The following is an 18,787-nucleotide window of genomic DNA, read 5'->3' as shown; positions in this document are numbered from 1 at the left end:
GTCAAACCGATGTTGTTTGGCTATCTGGGTCAAGTGCCTGGGATGCTCACTGTAAAGTCCTCGAAAATACCATTACTGTCCATATCATTCTGTGTTGGAGAGCTGGAGAAAAAAGGAATGGTGACAACAACCAACAACCACAAACTGTTTGGTACAGACCCCTCTTTCATTGAGGAAGCAGCTTGTGTTAATTCCTTGTTTGTAAAGCATGGGCTTTAGCCTGTGTTGTTGGGCTGTGTATCTAGCAACCTCTGTTTGATGTAACAGTATTGTTATTCATAGCCACACATGTAGGGAGGGAGGGAAGGCCCGATTTTTGTATATGTTTTTCAGACAGACCATTACATCTCTTTGTCTTATTTTCCCTGTAGAACTCGACACAGGAGATCGGAGAGGAGGTCGAAGAGGGGGCAGTCTTCACCATCACCCTGAGGAAGGTACAGTTGCACCAGTCGGCCAGTAAGGGACAGCGATGGCTGGGAGTGGAGACAGACTCTGCTCTCAGCCTGTATGAGACATGTAAAATACGCACCATAAAGGCTGGTACGCTGGAGAGGCTGGTGGAATACATGGTGTCTGCGTTCAGGGGCAAGGACTCCACCTACGTCACCATCTTCCTCTGCACATACCGCTCCTTCGCCACCACCAAGCAGGTGCTGGACCTCCTACTCAACAGGTACAGAGATGGCCGTGAAGATAGAACCGCACATACACGTGTACACACGTAAGCACATAAATACAAAAACACACTATACACAGTGTAATGCTGACAGATGTTTCCTTCATGTCTTAGGTATGCCAATCTACAGAACCAACCTGTGATAGATATACACAGACACACTCAGGATGACAGCACAGAGCTCAGAAAGTAAGCGTCTGGGGAGACCAGCATTATCAAACATGAAGATATGTTCGTTTTTTGTGTGCACATTTCTTGTGAAGTGTACACACATGTACTGTACCATACACTCTTCCCTGTCTGTCATCTGCATGTCTCCTCATTCCCCGCCTCTTCCCTACCGGGTTGTGTCCTGTAGCACTGTGTCATCCATCCTGGGGGCGTGGCTGGACCAGTACTCAGAGGACTTCTGGAGCCCTCCACAGTATAGCTGTCTACACCACCTGATGTCCTACCTGCACCACCACTTCCCTGGCTCTGACCTGGAGCGCCGCGCACGCAACCTGCTGGCCCTCTTGCACCGCAGGCAGCAGTGTGAGCCCGACCTCGACGGTGAGAGCCAGGATAGGGTTCAACTGGGGCTTGTCTGTGTCTCAGTGATATCAGACATGACGGGGTTGCTGTTTATGCTTGAAGTGTTAAGGGCCTGTGCTGGACTATAGACAGTCCTTTAGGCAGTCTGATTATTAGCTCATCTGTGTTTTCTTTACAGTGGAGCACATTGGCTGTCCCTTCGCCATGCAGGAAGAGAGTGGCTTTGAAGACGAACTAACTGCCCTGAACTTTTTGTCCTTTGACCCCATCATGGTTGCCGAGCAGTTCACACTCATGGATGCGGTGAGCCCCCCCCCCCCCCCCCCCCTATTCCAACAAACTGCTCGATTTCAAGTAACTTCAATTTGAGCTGCTCTTGCGGTGTGCTTTGTGCTCACCCTTACTCACCCTTACACCCTCCTCTGGCCTCCCCCTGTAGGATCTGTTCAAGAAGGTGGTCCCCTACCACTGCCTGGGGGGCATCTGGTCCCAGCGGGATAAGAAGGGGAAGGAACACCTGGCCCCCACCATTCGAGCCACAGTGGCCCAGTTCAACTGTGTCACCAACTGTGTCATCACCACCTGCTTGAGCAACCCCTGTCTGAAACCCACCCAGCGAGCCAGACTGGTGGAGCGCTGGATAGAGGTGGCCAGGGTAAGGCATCAGACCCACTCTCTGGGTCAATCACTCAGCAGTTAGTTTCAGTTGTGGATGATTGGTCATGCTGTTTTTCTCACTCTATGGGTTCTTTCTGCTGTGTTTAGGAATGTCGTATCCTCAAGAACTTCTCGTCCCTGCGAGCTATCCTCTCTGCCCTGCAGTGTAACTCTCTCCACCGACTCAAGAGGACATGGGATGAGGTGTCCAGGTGAGAGGCGATCAGTGACTGAGGCTTCGGTTTGGAGGGTTTACAATTGGAAGGTTGTCGTGGGTCTTTGGTTGGGTTGATGGTAGAAGTGAACATTTTGTTGTTATTTGGAGGTCTTTTGCAGTGGTCGTTTATGTTTGTCTTGGCCCCTGAGATGTAAGGTTCACCTTTTGACCTCATTCTGCCAACAGAGAGAATTTCCGCACCTTCCGTGAGCTGTCAGAGATCTTCTCAGATGACAACAACTACTCTCTAAGCCGAGAGCTGCTGGTCAAGGTGGGTCAATGAACAGAGGGAAAAACCATACTCCTGAATGTAACTTACCTGGAATCTGTGTAATGGGTTTGTACAAACCTCTGTGGGCTGTTGTGTATGTGGTAGAATGTGTCTGTGTTTGTGTAAACCTTTTCCTCCTGCCCCATATGTGTAAATGGATGTGGAGACAATAGTTGGTACAAATGACCTACATGTCGTCCCACACGTTACTCTGTGTGTATGTGAGAATATCCCTGTGTTAGTTTTGGCTTTTTCCACCTGCCTCTTATATGGAATGTGTTGAACTGGATTATGAAGACCATTGTGCGCATAATTGACCTGAATTTTACTCAGCGGCTAATAGATCTTTAAGATTTGAACTGCGTTTGAAAACAGGAAGAGGGTATGTGAAAAGTGGTTTTGAAAACTAGTAGTTGACAGGAAATATGGCTGGCTGACCCGTTACTGCTCTATAGACTCTCCTCTCGATCTATACAGCTGGGTCTCCATAGCAACCAGAACATAAATAGACAAGCTAGCTAACACCTTGTCTCCTCTCAGATGCGAGCTCATTCATCATTCATCATGAGTTGTACAACACAGTATAGAATCTTACCTCGTAGTGTTCTCTCTAAAATGTATGAGTGCAAGTATCAGTGTGAGTGTGGTTGGAGAGGACTTGATATGCGTAACCGCATGCCTGTAGAAGTGTGTCACCAGCAATGTAGGCTGTGGCAGTAGTCATGAATATTTTACTCGTTCAACATGAGGCCCACTGCTTCTGTCAGGACTAGAGGCAGATCAGATTCCCTTTGATTAAGACCACATAGGATTAGAGAACAGACAACATGTTTGGTTATATTTGAATCCTCCAAGAGAAACATATTTAGTCTGCTCACCTGAATACATTCCTGCACAAAGAAATAGGAAGTTCCCTCGCCGTTACTCTTTAACTTGCAGCATATTCTTTCACTGGTTAAATAGTGAAATATGAATGCAAAAAGCAGAGGGTTTCTCCAACAGGAATGGCTATCCACATTCCTAGGCTTTTAGACAGGTATTTGAATTGGCCCTAATATTGAAGCTTGGGGTTTTTGGCTATGAGTTGAGGAAACCTGTGCTTGCTCAGAGGGAATCCCAGCTGACGTTGTAGGCAGTTGGCAGGTACAGAAAAGAGCCCCACCCTGATGATGCATGAGTCTGTAAGGGAAATTTCAAGGTGTTGTCCCACTTACCTCCTTTCCTACATTCCACTAGTGCTTAATCTATCTGGGCCAGCCCAACCAGGCCTGTGTGGGATTGCAAACTCTGGATAGGTTGGGTAAAGAATTCCCCTGTTTTGTATCATTCACAGAAACATTAGAGCTAACTCAGCTGTAACCCTTCCTGCACACTCTCATTCATACATTAGTGAATTAGTTTAGCCCTGTATGTCTACTCTTCTGAAAGTGTAATCATGGCCATTACTAGTTGTGTTTCAAACTAGTTTTTGCACTGTTCTAGGGATTGTTTTGTGAAACCAGATTATCCTCTCTCTCTGCAGGAGGGCACCTCCAAATTTGCCACACTGGAAATCAACCCTAAACGAGCACAGAGGAGACACCAACAGCAGAGAGACTTGGTGAGTCTTGATCTTTTTTGAGCTAAATAATTTATCATGAAATACCAACTTCAACCACTTTATTGCCAAGTATACTTGAGTGCTGTTATTGGGTTCATAGCGCCATCTAGTGGTGAAATGAGAGCATTGTTATTGCTCATGGAGCCTGTGGTCACTGTGCTCTTACCAAACTTCTCTCTGACTATGTCTCTGTCATAGGGGGTGATGCAGGGGACCATTCCTTACCTGGGCACCTTCCTCACTGACCTGGTCATGATGGACACAGCTATGAAAGACTACACAGAGGTGAGAGTCTATCTCTATCTCTGGATCATGTAGCCTCTTCAGTCTACTTGTTTAGTCTCTGTTCACATCTAATTATTATTTGTTCTCTATTCCAGAGTGGACTCATCAACTTTGAGAAGCGCCGAAAGGTAAATTAAATTCTGACGTGCTACTGATAAATAGGTGTTGATAAACAGGGAGACATCGCCGGGAATTGTGGCTATGATTGGCTGGAGGCTCACCCCCCCCCCCTTCTCTCTACAGGAGTTTGAGGTGATAGCTCAGATTAAGCTGCTGCAGCTGGCATCCAACAACTACAGTTTCACCCAGGACAGCTTCTTCAGGGAGTGGTTCTCAGGAGTGGAGAGACTCAGTGAGGCAGAGAGGTGAGGAGAGATTTTTATGAAATGTAAATTAAAATAATGAAATGTATGGGCATACAGTGTTGTTATTTCCATGCCTTTTTTCCCATAGCTACACTCTGTCCTGTGAGATTGAACCACTGTCAGAGTCATTCTGCAATACTATCAGAGCCAAGAAAAACGTTGGCATCATGAAACGCTGGAGCGAGTAAGTCCCATATTGCATAGATAACTTTTCACACTATGCCTATGTTTATTATAGTTGCAAATGGATAATAATTACATTTTTATTTTGAGCATACATCCTTCTCAGTGTGTTTTTCACTGTGTACAGTTCATGATGTTTTTATGGGGCCCTGTTCGCATACGTCTCCATGTTTTTCCCTTCTCCTCCAGTCGCCAGTTAACTGAGGCCAGCTGCAGCAGTGCAGGAAGCTCCCATTCCAAGTTGTTTGACCAGTCCCACATCAGACCATACCAGAGAGGGGGAGGTGATAGTGGGGACACCCTCAGCGTCACCTCAGCCGGCTCCAGTGGCTCTGACCTGGAGGATGTCAACGCCAGCTTCCTGTCTGACTCACCAGATGCCCACGAGAGAAAGGTGAGAAGGAGGAAGGGCCAGGGTCACATGGGGGAGGAGAACACTCCCACCAGAGAAGCATCTCATCATGATTCATGCCACACACATCCACCTTGATTTTCTTTCTTCCTGAGATACTGAAATTCCTGCATCACTGCAGCAATTTCAGTCCTGACATTTCAATGCCTTCGAATTCATGTTGATGATAAGGGCCATGTTGATGATAAGGGCCATGGTGATGATAAGGGCCATGGTGATGATAAGGGCCATGTTGATGATAAGGGTCATGTTGATGATAAGGGCCATGTTGATGATAAGGGCCATGTGAATTGATACTGACCCATGTATTTACTTTTCCTACCTGTCTGACTTGTGGCTGACTGTGGCTCTGATTCCCTCTATAGACCTCTACATCCTCAGTAAAACATTCCGTCTCTGCTTTGGGGAAAGAAAGCCAGACTCCTGATCCCAACTCCACGGTACTTTCACTCACTAGCCTTCTCTTTCCATCTCTCTCATCACTGGGGTTTTTCTTCTGTTCTAACTGTCTCTCTCACTACATTCCCTCTCCCAGTCCCAGAATATCACTGGCCTTCTGTTTCCATCTCTCTCATCACTGGGGTTTTTCTTCTGTTCTAACTGTCTCTCTCACTACATTCCCTCTCCCAGTCCCAGAATATCACTGGCCTTCTCTTTCCATCTCTCTCATCACTGGGGTTTTTCTTCTGTTCTGTCTCTCTCACTACATTCCCTCTCCCAGTCCCAGAATATCACTGGCCTTCTGTTTCCATCTCTCTCATCACTGGGGTTTTTCTTCTGTTCTGTCTCTCTCACTACATTCCCTCTCCCAGTCCCAGAATATCACTGGCCTTCTGTTTCCATCTCTCTCATCACTGGGGTTTTTCTTCTGTTCTGTCTCTCTCACTACATTCCCTCTCCCAGTCCCAGAATATCACTGGCCTTCTCTTTCCATCTCTCTCATCACTGGGGTTCTTACACTAATGCTGCACTCTCATCATATTACAAACAATTTCTCATTCTCAAATTCATACGTATGAGTCTCATATACTGTCATATTCCACATTCTATTTGTTTATAGCAGCAACAGAAGTTTGTTCTGTGGACTGTAAATGGTTGTAATCATTCTCTCTCTGTCTCTCTCTCTCTCTCTCTCACTCTAGTTTTGGGAGTCCACCTCCCTGTCTTCTCTAGACACGTCAGGGATGGGTTCGGGCTCCAGCAGCGCCTCGTCCTCCTCTGTGTCCTCCACCACTCCTCTCCCAGGTGCCTCCCGCTCCCACAAGCGCTCCGTCTCAGCCGTGTCCTGCTACTCTACACTCTCCCTGCCCCTCTACAACCAGCAGGTGGATGACTGCTGCATCATCAGAGTCAGCCTAGACGTGGACAACGGCAACATGTACAAGAGCATCCTGGTAAGACAGAGGAAGAGGAGGAGGAGAGAGCTTATATAGATTAATAGATTCTAAATGTCAATTGTCAGCAGTGGGCGGTTGATTCAATTAACAACGTCTGAGCCAGAGAAGAAGCAAATCAGGCAAATCAGTTTTAAATGTCAACAAAGAAAGGTATTCTTCATCTCCTGGTGCAGGTGACCAGTCAGGACAAGACACCAGCAGTCATCAGTAAAGCCATGGTGAAACACAACCTGGAGCGAGAGAAAACGGAGGACTATGAGTTGATGCAGAAAATCTCTGAAGAAAAAGGTAATATCATATGATAATTTTCCCCCAAAATATACATTTAATTTTCATTCAAATAGATTGTCATTAATAGTATATTAATGTGTTGTTCTTACAACAGATTGACTCTAATCCATTAATCTTGTATAGTGTCCTAATTTATTCATTACTTAAATGAAAAACAAATGTTTTTACTAACAATATATACCTCTCCTCTCACCATAGAGCTGCGGATCCCAAACAATGCCAACGTTTTCTACGCCATGAACTCTACCGCCAACTATGACTTTGTGCTGAAGAAATGTGGCTTGTCCAAGAAAGGCCGGGCCAAGAGTGTAGCCAGCTCTACGCTGCCCCGCATGAAGCAGAAGGGCCTAAAAATCGCCAAAGGGATCTTCTGAGGACGAGTATCCCAGCTCTCTGTCAGTCTGATGGATTAAGGCCCTCTAAATCCACCTAAGATAAAGGATCTAAGAACTACACTAGAGACGGGGCCCAGTGGAAAACAACAACAAATCATGTCTGCATGCATCACAAGCAGGCAGCAAAGCAGAAAAAGCAATTACCGGTATCAGACTGATGTCTTCTTGGCTCAGGCCTTGATGAAGGGGAGCTTAAGAATGTGCTGTCCCTAACCCTTCGTGCCTAAGTTTGTGTCAGTGGTGTTTACAAAGGGAATATTATAGAGAGTGTATAGCGTACATATGGCCACGTTATAAACTCTCTCTTACTGTGGTGATTAGAGTGGTGTTGGTAAATGTCGTACTGAGGAGCATAGAGGAAGGCACAGAGAACAATGGTGGCCAGATTTTTTAAGCCAAGTTAGTCTCGTGAGATAAAATACTTTTTCAAGAGAGCCTGGACAAAGAGACCTGATGTGCTATCCTGGTGGGGTACTGTGAATAGATGGAAAGGTGGTCCATTGTAAGTTTGAAGAGATGAATGCAGATACTGCCATATTGAATATGGGTCAAGGTGTGTGATCATTTCAGAGAAAACAAGGTGTGAGGAGTGGACACTCTGTTAAGAGACATACATCTTGTTTCATTGAATTACAACCAGGACAAGGAAGAATGACATTGCAGTGGGGCTCGATATGCTCAATAGAAACATTTCAACAATTATGAAGGGTTGGTGTAAAACTAAAAATAGATAAACAGTGAGGAGTGATAGATATTTACAAAATACCCACACAGTATAATATCAGCATTACTTTGCAATGGACCTTTATGTTTGATGATGTTACCATTACAGTTAGGCTATTTGTTTGGTATTCTTTACTTTGCTATGCTGCTGCTAAATGTACATTTTATAAAAGATCAATAATTCACCTTATTTTTTTACAAACTTTTTGGGGGTGAGGACAGGCATGACGTTGGGACTCTCCGATGATGGCGTTGTATTGAGTATCAGTGATTCAGGGGCTCCGATGACAGCATTTCATACCACCCGTCCCTACTGGACTATCTCTGTATGGAAAACAATGGTTTATATCTGTGTACTGACAGTGGGATAGTGGTATCATGTATAATCTGTAACTGCCAATGATTCTCCTTATGGCTGCCCAATGCCTGCTCCATGTATGCAAGAGGAGGTAACAGTCCTCGCCTCACAACAAAAAGCAGTGCACTAACCCACACCAGCTTCTTCTTACTTACAATCTTAAAGACAGAGAGAGAGTAATGACACAAACTCTGAGATCCTTACAAGCATGCCAGTGGTTGTTTTATGTCATGGAAAGTACAGACAAAAAGTAGTTTGTCATTTCACTGACATTACATGCCTTTATTGCTCAGTGCTGCATGCTGGTCCCAGCCCCTTTAAATGGCCTTTTAAAACTGTCCTTTCCATGATGACCATGATAGAACCATAGAGGTAGGGGAAAGCAATATGGTGGAAACTCCCCTGTGATCGGTACTATCCAGACCTCTTGTATGCATGTATGCATGGTGAGGAAGGGGCGGAGAAGAGGTAGTTCTTTTGGGACATACATAGCATAATGATTGGTTGTCTCTGCTGTGCTTTGTCACTGTAATTTGCTACTTACACTGTGAATGGGTCTTGGCCGATCACTCTGATTGGCTCCCTTCAATGCTGAACACTGTGAACACACACACATTGGTCGAACCAAATTGCTATAACATATGATTTGGTTTGCTGACACATAAAATACCCATCTAGGCGTTGTAAGATCTGTCATGCATCAGCAGCGTCTGAGCAGAGGAATACGACCCTTCTCTCTCTGTCTCGCTCTCCATTATGACACAGTTAAATAAGAAAAGTCAACCCTGACAGAGAATGGATAGAGGTGCATGTAGTGGTAGAAATGTGTTCAGGGCATGGAGAAAAGGTGGCAACTGGTTTACCACTATATGTGCCAAAGAGATGAGGGGTCTGTCACTCTCAAAAGACAATGTTTGTTTAATTTCTCTATCACTTGAATTTTCTAGGGGAGTTGACCATTTCTGAGTGTTCTGAACACTACGACAACATTCTAAGAACCTCAGATACACTGTTCAAGCTTAGGTGGCAGTGCGGTTACTACTGGTTACCCTTGGAGAAACTGCACCACTTCCCTAAATAGTAACAGTCCTTTGGTTATTTTCAAAGAATGGGATCAGTATAATTTATGCTTTACATAAGTGGCTGTGTTTACTACCATTTGACTGATTGTTTTGTGGAGCTTGCTTTGCTTGACCTGGAATGACTGGTCCTCTGCAGATTTATTTTGCCTTATCTGTCGCCTTTACCATTATAACTGAGTTAAAACCTTTGTATGTGTTTGCAGTGTCTTGTCTCTCATGTTTTTCTATTCCTAATGAATTAACATCATTTTGAGATGTCATACTATATGGAATTGTCTTTGATTATGTCTTTGTTGACCTTTGTTGGCATTATTTATTGGTTTGTACAGAAAGATTTTGTTATGCATTGTATATTATTTCCTCTCTTGTGTAATTATAGATTATTATATATTCATGTAAATACAAATAAACACTTAAGTTTACAAAAGTACTCATTTATTTAACGTTTTTGGTGTAATTTAGTTCAAGTGAGGTGAGAAGATGGCTCCTTCCTTGGCAGATATGATAGCTAGTAACCCCATGGTATTAACTTACAGCCTTCACAATAAATGAAAGCAATAGAATAATATTCACAGGAAAGCATCTAAGATGATGAACATAATAGGCTACAGTATTTTATCACTACTGGACTACGGAATTCTTTGTCATCTCTGGTGCTTCAGACTGGCCACGAAGGAAAGGAGACGAGCAAAGGATGTTAGATAAGGAAGCCATTATACTGACGTCATTTCACAGCGCCAGTTAGTTTTTTACACAATGCGCATGCTCATCCGCGCTGATCTTTGTTGTTACATTTCCAATATGGCGCTTAGTAAGACATTTGGACAAAAACCTGTCAAATTTCAGCTTGAAGAAGATGGGGATTATTATATGATTGGGTCAGAGGTTAGTATTTTCTTTGGTTATAGTATATTTTAAGATGAGTCATTTAGTGTAATTTAGCTATAGTATAACCAACGTTAGTTACGACGTTTTGGTGCGTTTGCTTGATAATTACCGGAGGGAACATTAGCAACTAGCCGAGGCGAGAGATAGCAGCTAACAGTAGCTAGCTTGTCGATAACAGTAACAGATGCTACCCTCGTAAGTTAGCTATAGCTAGTAAGCCCTTACGTTTTCTCAATTTGCCGTTTTTGATTTTAGGTAGGAAATTACCTGCGTATGTTCAGAGGTTCCTTGTATAAGAGATACCCATCACTATGGAGGAAACTGGCATCAGTGGAGGAGCGGAAGAAAATAGTGGAATCATCACACGGTTAGTAACTTAGCTAGTTAGTTAATTACCATGAAACGATAACATGGGATAACGAAGGCATACTCTTGTAATGTGGTTAATTGTTAAACATTTTCTTCACTTCTATCAGATCATGGTTACACAACCTTAGCTACCAGTGTGACCCTTCTGAAGGCATCAGAGGTAGAGGAGATCTTCGAAGGAAACGATGAGAAGTACAAAGCTATCTCCATCAGCACAGAGCCCCCAGCTTACCTCAGGTATTGTCATCAGCATTCTCTCATAATGTTTTGCCTGGTCCTTGATGGTCTAGGTATTGTAGTCAATAAATCTTGTTATATATTGTCTTCATGTGTCACTGTGTCTGGTCTTGAAAACAGGGAGCAGAAGGGTAAGCGGAATAGTCAGTGGGTCCCCACGCTACCCAACAGCTCTCATCATCTGGATGCTGTCCCCTGCTCCACCACTATCAACCGCAGCCGCTTAGGGCGAGACAAGAAGAGGACCTTCCCGCTCTGGTGAGCCTGATTCAAACCTAAACCGCTGTCAGAACAGATGAACTCTGATGTAAAGGCCTATCATAGTCAATCATAATGTAAACAAAACTGTTTGAAACAATTTGTTTAATGTGTACTGTTCTCTCTCCCATGCACAGTTTTGATGACCATGATCCTGCAGTGATCCATGAGAATGCCACCCAGTCTGAGGTTCTGGTTCCAATCCGACTGGACATGGAGATAGAGGGGCAGAAGCTTAGGGATGCTTTCACCTGGAATATGAACGGTAGGATTGCATTGTAGCGCTGTCAGTTTTCTAGAACAAAATTATTTAAACATGACAACATTCTTGTCATCTTCTGCCCAACCACCTTTTCTTCTCAGTCCTAGTTCAAGTTCTCATGTCATACATGCTGTTGTTCCTCAGAGAAGCTCATGACTCCTGAAATGTTTGCGGAGATCCTGTGTGACGACCTGGACCTGAACCCCTTGGCCTTTGTCCCGGCCATCGCCTCAGCCATCCGCCAGCAGATAGAGTCCTATCCCACAGACAGCATCCTGGATGAACAGACTGACCAGAGGGTCATCGTCAAGGTACAACCAAGATTGTTATGTTAACTTACTATGTGTCCAACAATGTGGTGAGACCAGAGTTACAGAACTTAGACTGTGTCTGATAATTAAAAGGTGCAATTTGTAGAAATAGCACCACCATTTCCTGGTTTCAAAAATATTCAAACGTTCACCTGATTTTAGTTTGACACAATAAATGTATAGTGTAGAAAATCATTGTACCATCTAAACTGCTGTGAAATATATTTTGAATAACCAAAAATATTGTATTTATCTGTTTGAACCCGATGTAAAAAAAAAAAAAAAAAAGTATAAAGAAGCTAATATAAAACTTACGGAGGGGAATCATAGAAATATCACACAAAGGTCATGCCGCGTATCAGACTTGCTTTCAATGAGAATGGCAGATCTATAACTCATTTCTATCTGAAATCACACAATGGACCTTCAACTGATTAGTTAAAACATGATTTCTTATCTTTACCATAAGCTAAACATCCACGTTGGAAACATCTCGCTCGTGGACCAGTTTGAGTGGGATATGTCAGAAAGGGAGAACTCCCCAGAGAAGTTTGCCCTGAAACTGTGCTCGGAGCTGGGCCTAGGGGGAGAGTTTGTCACCACCATTGCTTACAGCATCCGAGGACAACTTAGTTGGCACCAGAGGACATACGCTTTCAGGTAATATATACAGATTGGTCTTCACACCCAAGACCCGATCCGGGACCCGAATTCTACATTTTCTCACAGGTCTGGGTCCAATCTGATATAATTACACATACCTGAGACCCGTGACAATCATAATGTGTTTCCCCTTAAGGACCCGTACAGACCTGAACGCAGCTGCTGCAGTAAAGAAAGAGAGAATTATATTTGTTGTTGCTCTTGCTTTTCACGAGTGGCGTGTAGCTTGTTTTGTCCACCAATCATAAGTCATCAAAGTGGCACTACAGTCATAGAGCCTCCGTGTGTGGCAAAATAAGTTAGGAGGTATCTAATTGCTCAGCTCCGGATGATGAAGTAGCTTAAAAATGGTATTTTATGCTGCTTCCCTCGCTGGGATCAGACCGGGTTTGGATCCAACTGGGTCTATACGGAACGGGTCTCTAACAGAGTACCAGTCAAAAGTTTGAACACACCTACTCATTCAAGGGTTTTTCTTTATTTTTACTATTTTCCACATTGTAGAATAATAGTGAAGACATTAAAACTATGAAATAACATGGAATAATGTAGTAACCAAAAAAGTGTTAAATAAATCTAAATATTTTATATTTGAGGTTCTTCAATGTAGCCACCCAAGGTAGGGGTGGTATACAGAACATAGCCCTATTTGGTAAAGACCAAGTCCATATTATGGCAAGAACAACTCAAATAAGCAAAGAGAAATGACAGTCCATTAAGACATGAAGGTCAGTCAATACGGAAAATTAAGACATTTGAAAGTTTCTTCAAGTGGAATCGCAAAAACCATCAAGCACTATGATGAAACTGGCTCTCATGAGGACTGCCACAGGAGAGGAAGACCCAGAGTTACCTTTGCTGCAGAGGAGATGTTCAATAGAATAACTGCACCTCAGATTGAAGCCCAAATAAATGCTTCAGAGTTCAAGTAACAGACACATCTGAACATCAACTGTTCAGAGGAGACTGTGTGAGTCAGGCCTTCATGGTCGAATTGCTGCAAAGAAACCACTACTAAAGGACATCAGTAAGAAGAGACTTGCTTGGGCAAAGAAACACGAGTAATGGACATTAGATTGGTGGAAATCTGTCCTTTGGTCTGATGAGTCCAAATTTGAGAGTTTTGGTTCCAACCACCGTGACTTTGTGAGACGCAGAGTAGGTGAGCGGATGATCTCCGCATGTGTAGGTCCCACCGTGAAGCATGGAGGAGGTGTGATGGTGCTTTGCTGGTGACACTGTCAGTGATTTATTTAGAATTCAAGGCACACTTATCCAGCATGGCTATCATAGCATTCTGCAGCAAACACCATCCCATCTCGTTTGGGCTTAGTGGGACTATCATTTTGTTTTTCAACAGGACAATGACCCAAAACACACCTCTAGGCTGTGTAAGGGCTATTTGACCAAGAAGGAGAGAGATGGAGTGCTGCATCAGATGACCTGGCCTCCACTATCACCCGACCTCAACCAAATTGAGATGATTTGGGATGAGTTGGACCGCAGAGTGAAGGAAAACCAGCCAACAAGTGCTCAGCATATGTGGGCACTCCTTCAAGATGGTTGGAAAAGCATTCATCATGAAGCTGGTTGAGAGAATGCAAAGCTGTCAAGGCAAAGGGTGGCTACTTTGAAGAATCTTAAACATATCACAATATATTCTATCTTTAACACTTTTTGGGGTTACTACATGATTCCATATGTGTTATTTCATAGTTGAGGTCTTCACTTATTTTACAATGTAGAAAATAGTAAAAAATAAAGAACCCCTTGAATGAGTACTGTATGTAAAGCAAATAGTCAAAGTGGAGCTGGTAAGAGGACTGATCTCCAATAGTTTTTGTATTTGGGTGAAATGTAATAGACGTTCTTGACTTTGTAGAGTCTGTTTGTGAAGCAATGTATGAATTGGGTGAAAGGTAACTCCCCAGACAGTAACACTGACCTCTGCTTCTGTTGGGCTCCTATCCTAAAATATCCCTTTCAGCAACATGCTATTTTCCTGTTTGGCTGTGTCTCATGGTGGTGCAAGTAATTTGTTGTGGCTCTTTGTCTCCGTGCAGTGAGAACCCGCTGCCCACGGTAGAGATAGCCATCCGGAACACAGGTGAAGCTGACCAGTGGTGCCCACTGCTGGAGACACTGACAGATGCAGAGATGGAGAAGAAGATCAGGGACCAGGATAGAAACACTCGGTGGGTGGTGCTGCGTTGGACTACTGTCCTAAAAAATATACTTCATGATCTATAGACGGGTTGGTTGTTTAGCAACAAAACCGTGGCGGGCTTAGATTGTTGACATGTAAACTATATTTTGTTTCCAATATTTGTAAATTAATATTTTCAATAATGAGCACTTGTCTCTCAAATACATCGTTAGTTGTTGGTTAGCTCGCTAGCTAATTTTAGCCATATTAGCATAGACATCCAGTCAAAACAAGACATGGTATCAAGAACAAGCTGAAACAAGAACAATTTTCCCCATGCGGCAGCTTCTTGTCATTGACCAATTAGTGAGCAAAAGATCAGATTTGGGCTGCCTGTCTAAATGAAAAGTTTGATAAATGGAACTATCCACCTAGCTTCTGTTCATTCAATAAAATGTGTTTGTGTCGTTACTGATATTGACTGTGTAAATTTACATTGCAGGCGCATGAGACGACTGGCAAACACATGGTAGTTGATGCAAGCGGAATGTCTTGCTCCTTCAACAAGACCGACAGTAGGCCATTTCATGAAGTACGAGAGTGTTGGGACTTGCTATGCTAACAGCATTAACACAGGCATTGCTTCAGCCTGTTTACCAGAGCAGGTCCTCCTCTTCACCGATCACCTCAGCTCTCTACACAGCCTACGTCCCCTCCATGTGTTTATTTGAGCAAAGCTCCACCACAAACACCCCCTACAATGTGCTCCCTCCCGTTCCCCTGTGTGGTGAACCTGTTCCCACTTCGACGACTGACTCTTCTACCCACCCACAGAGGAGTGAAAAAACACAGGAAAACTCAGACAATATATTCTGTTATGTTATATTTGTTGTCTTTTTGTACATTTGAATAATTCTTACAAAAATAAAAGTGAAATGATCTTGATTGCTTTTGATAAGTGTTATGTCTTTGTAAATTATATTATAGTGACCATACAACCAAATGAAAGGTTATTGAACTAATTTAGGAAGTAAAAATAATTTTGCCGCCTTATTATAGTTGTTGGGCTGTTTTGCATGCTTTGTTCATGCTTACAACACCCGGCACAACCCAGTTGTTGGTGGTGTGCTAAGCCATTTCTATTTGGCAGCAGTGCTTCACCCACAAAGGCAATAGTTGGAAAGTGCAGACGGTGCAGGTTCCCTCGGTAACAGGATTCCAGATAGTCGGCAAATTTATGAATGAGTCGAGCAGCAGGTCAATAACAAAGACGAGGCAAGAATTTTGTTTGCACCTGTATTTAAAAGGTGTGATTCTGTTTGAAATGGCAAATGGTTGTGTGCCATTAGTACCACAGCCAGAAATGCATGTGGTGATGGAAAGGTTGCAATGCTCATTGGCCTCTGATTGCATTTGACATTTCTAGTTAACACTCGGTGAAAGAAGTCTGCAACAAACTCACTACGGTGGCTCCCAGTGGACACACTGAACTGTACAGATGGTACGTTGCTGCGCTCTTCATCCACATCCCTCTGAGGAGTAAACCCTCTATCCACAGCTGGATGGCTCCTGGTTTCTTCAGTGGGGCTGGGAGTATATCTTGGGTTTATATGGGGTTAGATGGTCCCCATGCTACTGCCCCTGGTCATTGGGCTCCCCTCTGTCTCCACCTTGGTCCTGCCAAAAGTCTCCAGCCTGCTCCTCAGGGAGTGGGAAGTAGCTGGGGTCTTCCTCTTGGGTATCAAAAACGGTTCGACTGCAACAACAACAAGTGTGCAATGTGCATCAACTGACATTGCTTTGAAACATCAGACACTGAGGGATACTTTGAGGGCCCAGAGCCAAAATTTAACTTGAGAAAGGGGCAGAGTCACTAGTCAACACCACTAGTGATATTGATACTCACAGAAGTTCTGGTGTCATCAGCAGCTTCCTGCCTCCAGGCTGGTTTGGAAACACGTCTTCCAGAAAGTAGTAGATGTGTCCTACTCCGATTCCTGAGGTGGAGGAGCAAACCAGTAGCATTTACAGTGACATGACTTAACAAAATAAATAGGCCTGGCAATTACTGACATTGTTAAACATACAGGAACTTTAACACAATGTCCAGGGGGACACATCCTTATTGTTTGTCTGGACACATTTGAGCCTATGCTCTGTAGATACAAGTGATAAACACTGTAGACGACTGACCGCTTGGTTAAAGTAGGGGGGAACACATATTGTTCCTCACTGCCATCTCAGGGTATGTGTGAGACACATAACATACTGTACCTAGAAGGTCAACGACAATGGAATTGCCAAGCAGCAATGAGAATCCCATGAGCACCCAGGGCAGAAACGGTGCCTGGAAGTTCAGAAGGCCGAAGAAGTTCATGCGTATGTAAGGATTCCTTCTACTCCACACATACACCAGCATGATGGTGAATGCCTGGCCCAGGAAGAATAGGTTGGCAAAGAGGCCAAACAGCTGTGTAGACCTTCAAGTTAAAGACACCAGTGGAAACATTAGCTACACCTTTAATATGCCAACCTGAGATTATACCAGACGAATAGTAATTTCTTTGCTGAAAACACATGGCAACCCATAAAATGTATTGCTGCCTATCACAATACAAAAACATACTAATACAATTTGACCTAGAACATTACACAATAGAAGGAGGTTATTAACCGGAGACTACAATATATTATTCTTCAGGAATGCACAGTATGGCTACAGCTGTGATGGAACAGGGAACTGCTGGATGCCATTTTTTACTTGAATACCGCGGTGCATTGGGTACATTGTGTCAGTTCTAATGTAAAGGATACAGTCATGAGGACACCCCCAAACAGGAACATATATACGAAATCTGCAGTGCGGCCTCGGAAAGACCCTTCCTCCAGCATACGACAATAACGATACCTGTTTGTCTGGTAAAGGAAAGGAACCGCAATAACTCAAAAACAATACACATGGGTAAGAGGGAGCCAGGGGTTCACAAATTAATTAGGAACATTACATTTGTTTTGACTTCAGGATGACAAAGTGTTTTTTTTCCTAACATCTTTTGTAAAAACTAAATGGAGTTTTAAATGAATAGTATTTCTTTTAAGATGTCCAGACAAAAGATACAGAAAGATGATGTTGAACAAAAAACTGAATCCAAGTGATCCGAAAAGAGGAAGTTGGTGATCAGCCGCCATATCTGCAAAACAGAGGGAAAACGCAAGTAATATTAAATGGATAGCTCACCCAAATTACAAAAGTTCACATTGGTTTCCTTATCCTGTAAGTAGTCTATGGATAAGTTATGACAGGGAAACTAATCCAAAACACAGATTGCTGTCATACCTTGTCCATGCACTCTCCCAAAAGGGTTATTAGGCTGTCCCCATAGGATAACCCTTTTGGTTCCAGGTAGAACCCTGTGTGGAAAGGGATTTATACATGGACCCCAGAAAGATTCTAACTGGAAGTAAAAGGGCTATCATATGTGGACAGCCGAAGAACCCTTTTAAATTCTAGATAGCACCTTTTTTTCTAAGAGTGTAGACTGCTTAGAGAGCAAGGAACCCGAACGTATAACGTTGTAATTTGTGTTTACTGTCCCATTAAGTATGAGGTATACATTGTGTTTATTAATATAGGTTCTCTCTTACCTGGTATCTTCTAATGATAAGGTCTGGGTTGAAATAAAGCTGAAATGGGGTGATTACCTCCAATTGCTACAACCCCAAAGAAAGATAATACATTGAATGTATGAATTAATCATCAGAAACAGTTACACTGTTTCAATATGGTACACCTTTAAATAATGTATAGTGAAAATGTGTTCTCTCATCTTTGAGTATGTATATATTATTTCTCTAACCAAACACGCCAAAACAACCAGTGCACAGTCGGCGAGCTGTTTACTGCAAGCCTGCTGAAAAATAGATGCCACTCGCCGTTCGCTTACCACCGCTGCTGTAGTCAAAACGCAAGCTGTAGTGTACGCTCTGGTAACGGAAGGAATCTGGAAATATTCTTGAGTGAAGCTGTGAGCCATGGTCAGAATAAACTCGTTTTTGCCTATGACGCTTAATACATTTGTTGATCCATTAGGTCCGAGTGCAACAGCGATGCACCTTTAACAGAGCAACACGAAAGCCACATTATAATATGGCACGCCCCTACTTATATTAGCCAATCAGACTAGATATCTATCCATCTATTTAT

General features: G+C 43.3%; 2 protein-coding genes and 1 pseudogene across 5 annotated transcripts in view; 2 read left to right on the top strand and 1 right to left on the bottom strand.

The window, feature by feature from the left end:
* LOC124034428 (ral guanine nucleotide dissociation stimulator-like) overlaps positions 1-9,879 on the top strand; it is a 29,698-nt gene extending 19,819 nt beyond the window's left edge. For all 4 annotated transcript variants that reach the window (XM_046347636.1, XM_046347635.1, XM_046347632.1 and 1 more), the window contains 17 exons: positions 372-676; positions 794-868; positions 1,038-1,231; positions 1,392-1,516; positions 1,653-1,868; positions 1,979-2,082; positions 2,274-2,358; positions 3,881-3,958; positions 4,157-4,243; positions 4,339-4,371; positions 4,487-4,608; positions 4,697-4,792; positions 4,981-5,185; positions 5,569-5,643; positions 6,346-6,597; positions 6,774-6,888; positions 7,090-9,879. In XM_046347636.1, coding sequence (XP_046203592.1) covers positions 372-676; positions 794-868; positions 1,038-1,231; positions 1,392-1,516; positions 1,653-1,868; positions 1,979-2,082; positions 2,274-2,358; positions 3,881-3,958; positions 4,157-4,243; positions 4,339-4,371; positions 4,487-4,608; positions 4,697-4,792; positions 4,981-5,185; positions 5,569-5,643; positions 6,346-6,597; positions 6,774-6,888; positions 7,090-7,265 — 2,343 coding nt within the window. In that variant the 3' untranslated portion in view covers positions 7,266-9,879. The remainder of the gene's footprint in view (positions 1-371; positions 677-793; positions 869-1,037; positions 1,232-1,391; positions 1,517-1,652; positions 1,869-1,978; positions 2,083-2,273; positions 2,359-3,880; positions 3,959-4,156; positions 4,244-4,338; positions 4,372-4,486; positions 4,609-4,696; positions 4,793-4,980; positions 5,186-5,568; positions 5,644-6,345; positions 6,598-6,773; positions 6,889-7,089) is intronic.
* Positions 9,880-10,203: 324 nt separating this feature from the next.
* On the top strand, positions 10,204-15,528 carry LOC124034429 (SWI/SNF-related matrix-associated actin-dependent regulator of chromatin subfamily B member 1). Its single transcript, XM_046347637.1, has 9 exons — positions 10,204-10,334; positions 10,593-10,704; positions 10,814-10,943; positions 11,064-11,201; positions 11,339-11,466; positions 11,608-11,774; positions 12,244-12,434; positions 14,501-14,632; positions 15,086-15,528. The coding sequence occupies exons 1-9, from the start codon at positions 10,206-10,208 to the stop codon at positions 15,114-15,116; spliced, it is 1,158 nt and encodes a 385-aa protein (XP_046203593.1). The 5' UTR covers positions 10,204-10,205; the 3' UTR covers positions 15,117-15,528.
* LOC124034430 lies at positions 15,445-18,712 on the bottom strand (annotated as a pseudogene).
* Positions 18,713-18,787: the final 75 nt, after the last annotated feature.

Source organism: Oncorhynchus gorbuscha, linkage group LG04 (assembly GCF_021184085.1).
Source record: "Oncorhynchus gorbuscha isolate QuinsamMale2020 ecotype Even-year linkage group LG04, OgorEven_v1.0, whole genome shotgun sequence".
NCBI lineage: Eukaryota > Metazoa > Chordata > Actinopteri > Salmoniformes > Salmonidae > Oncorhynchus > Oncorhynchus gorbuscha.
The sequence above is the reverse complement of the archived record's forward strand: the minus strand, read 5'-3'. Positions and strand labels throughout refer to the sequence as shown.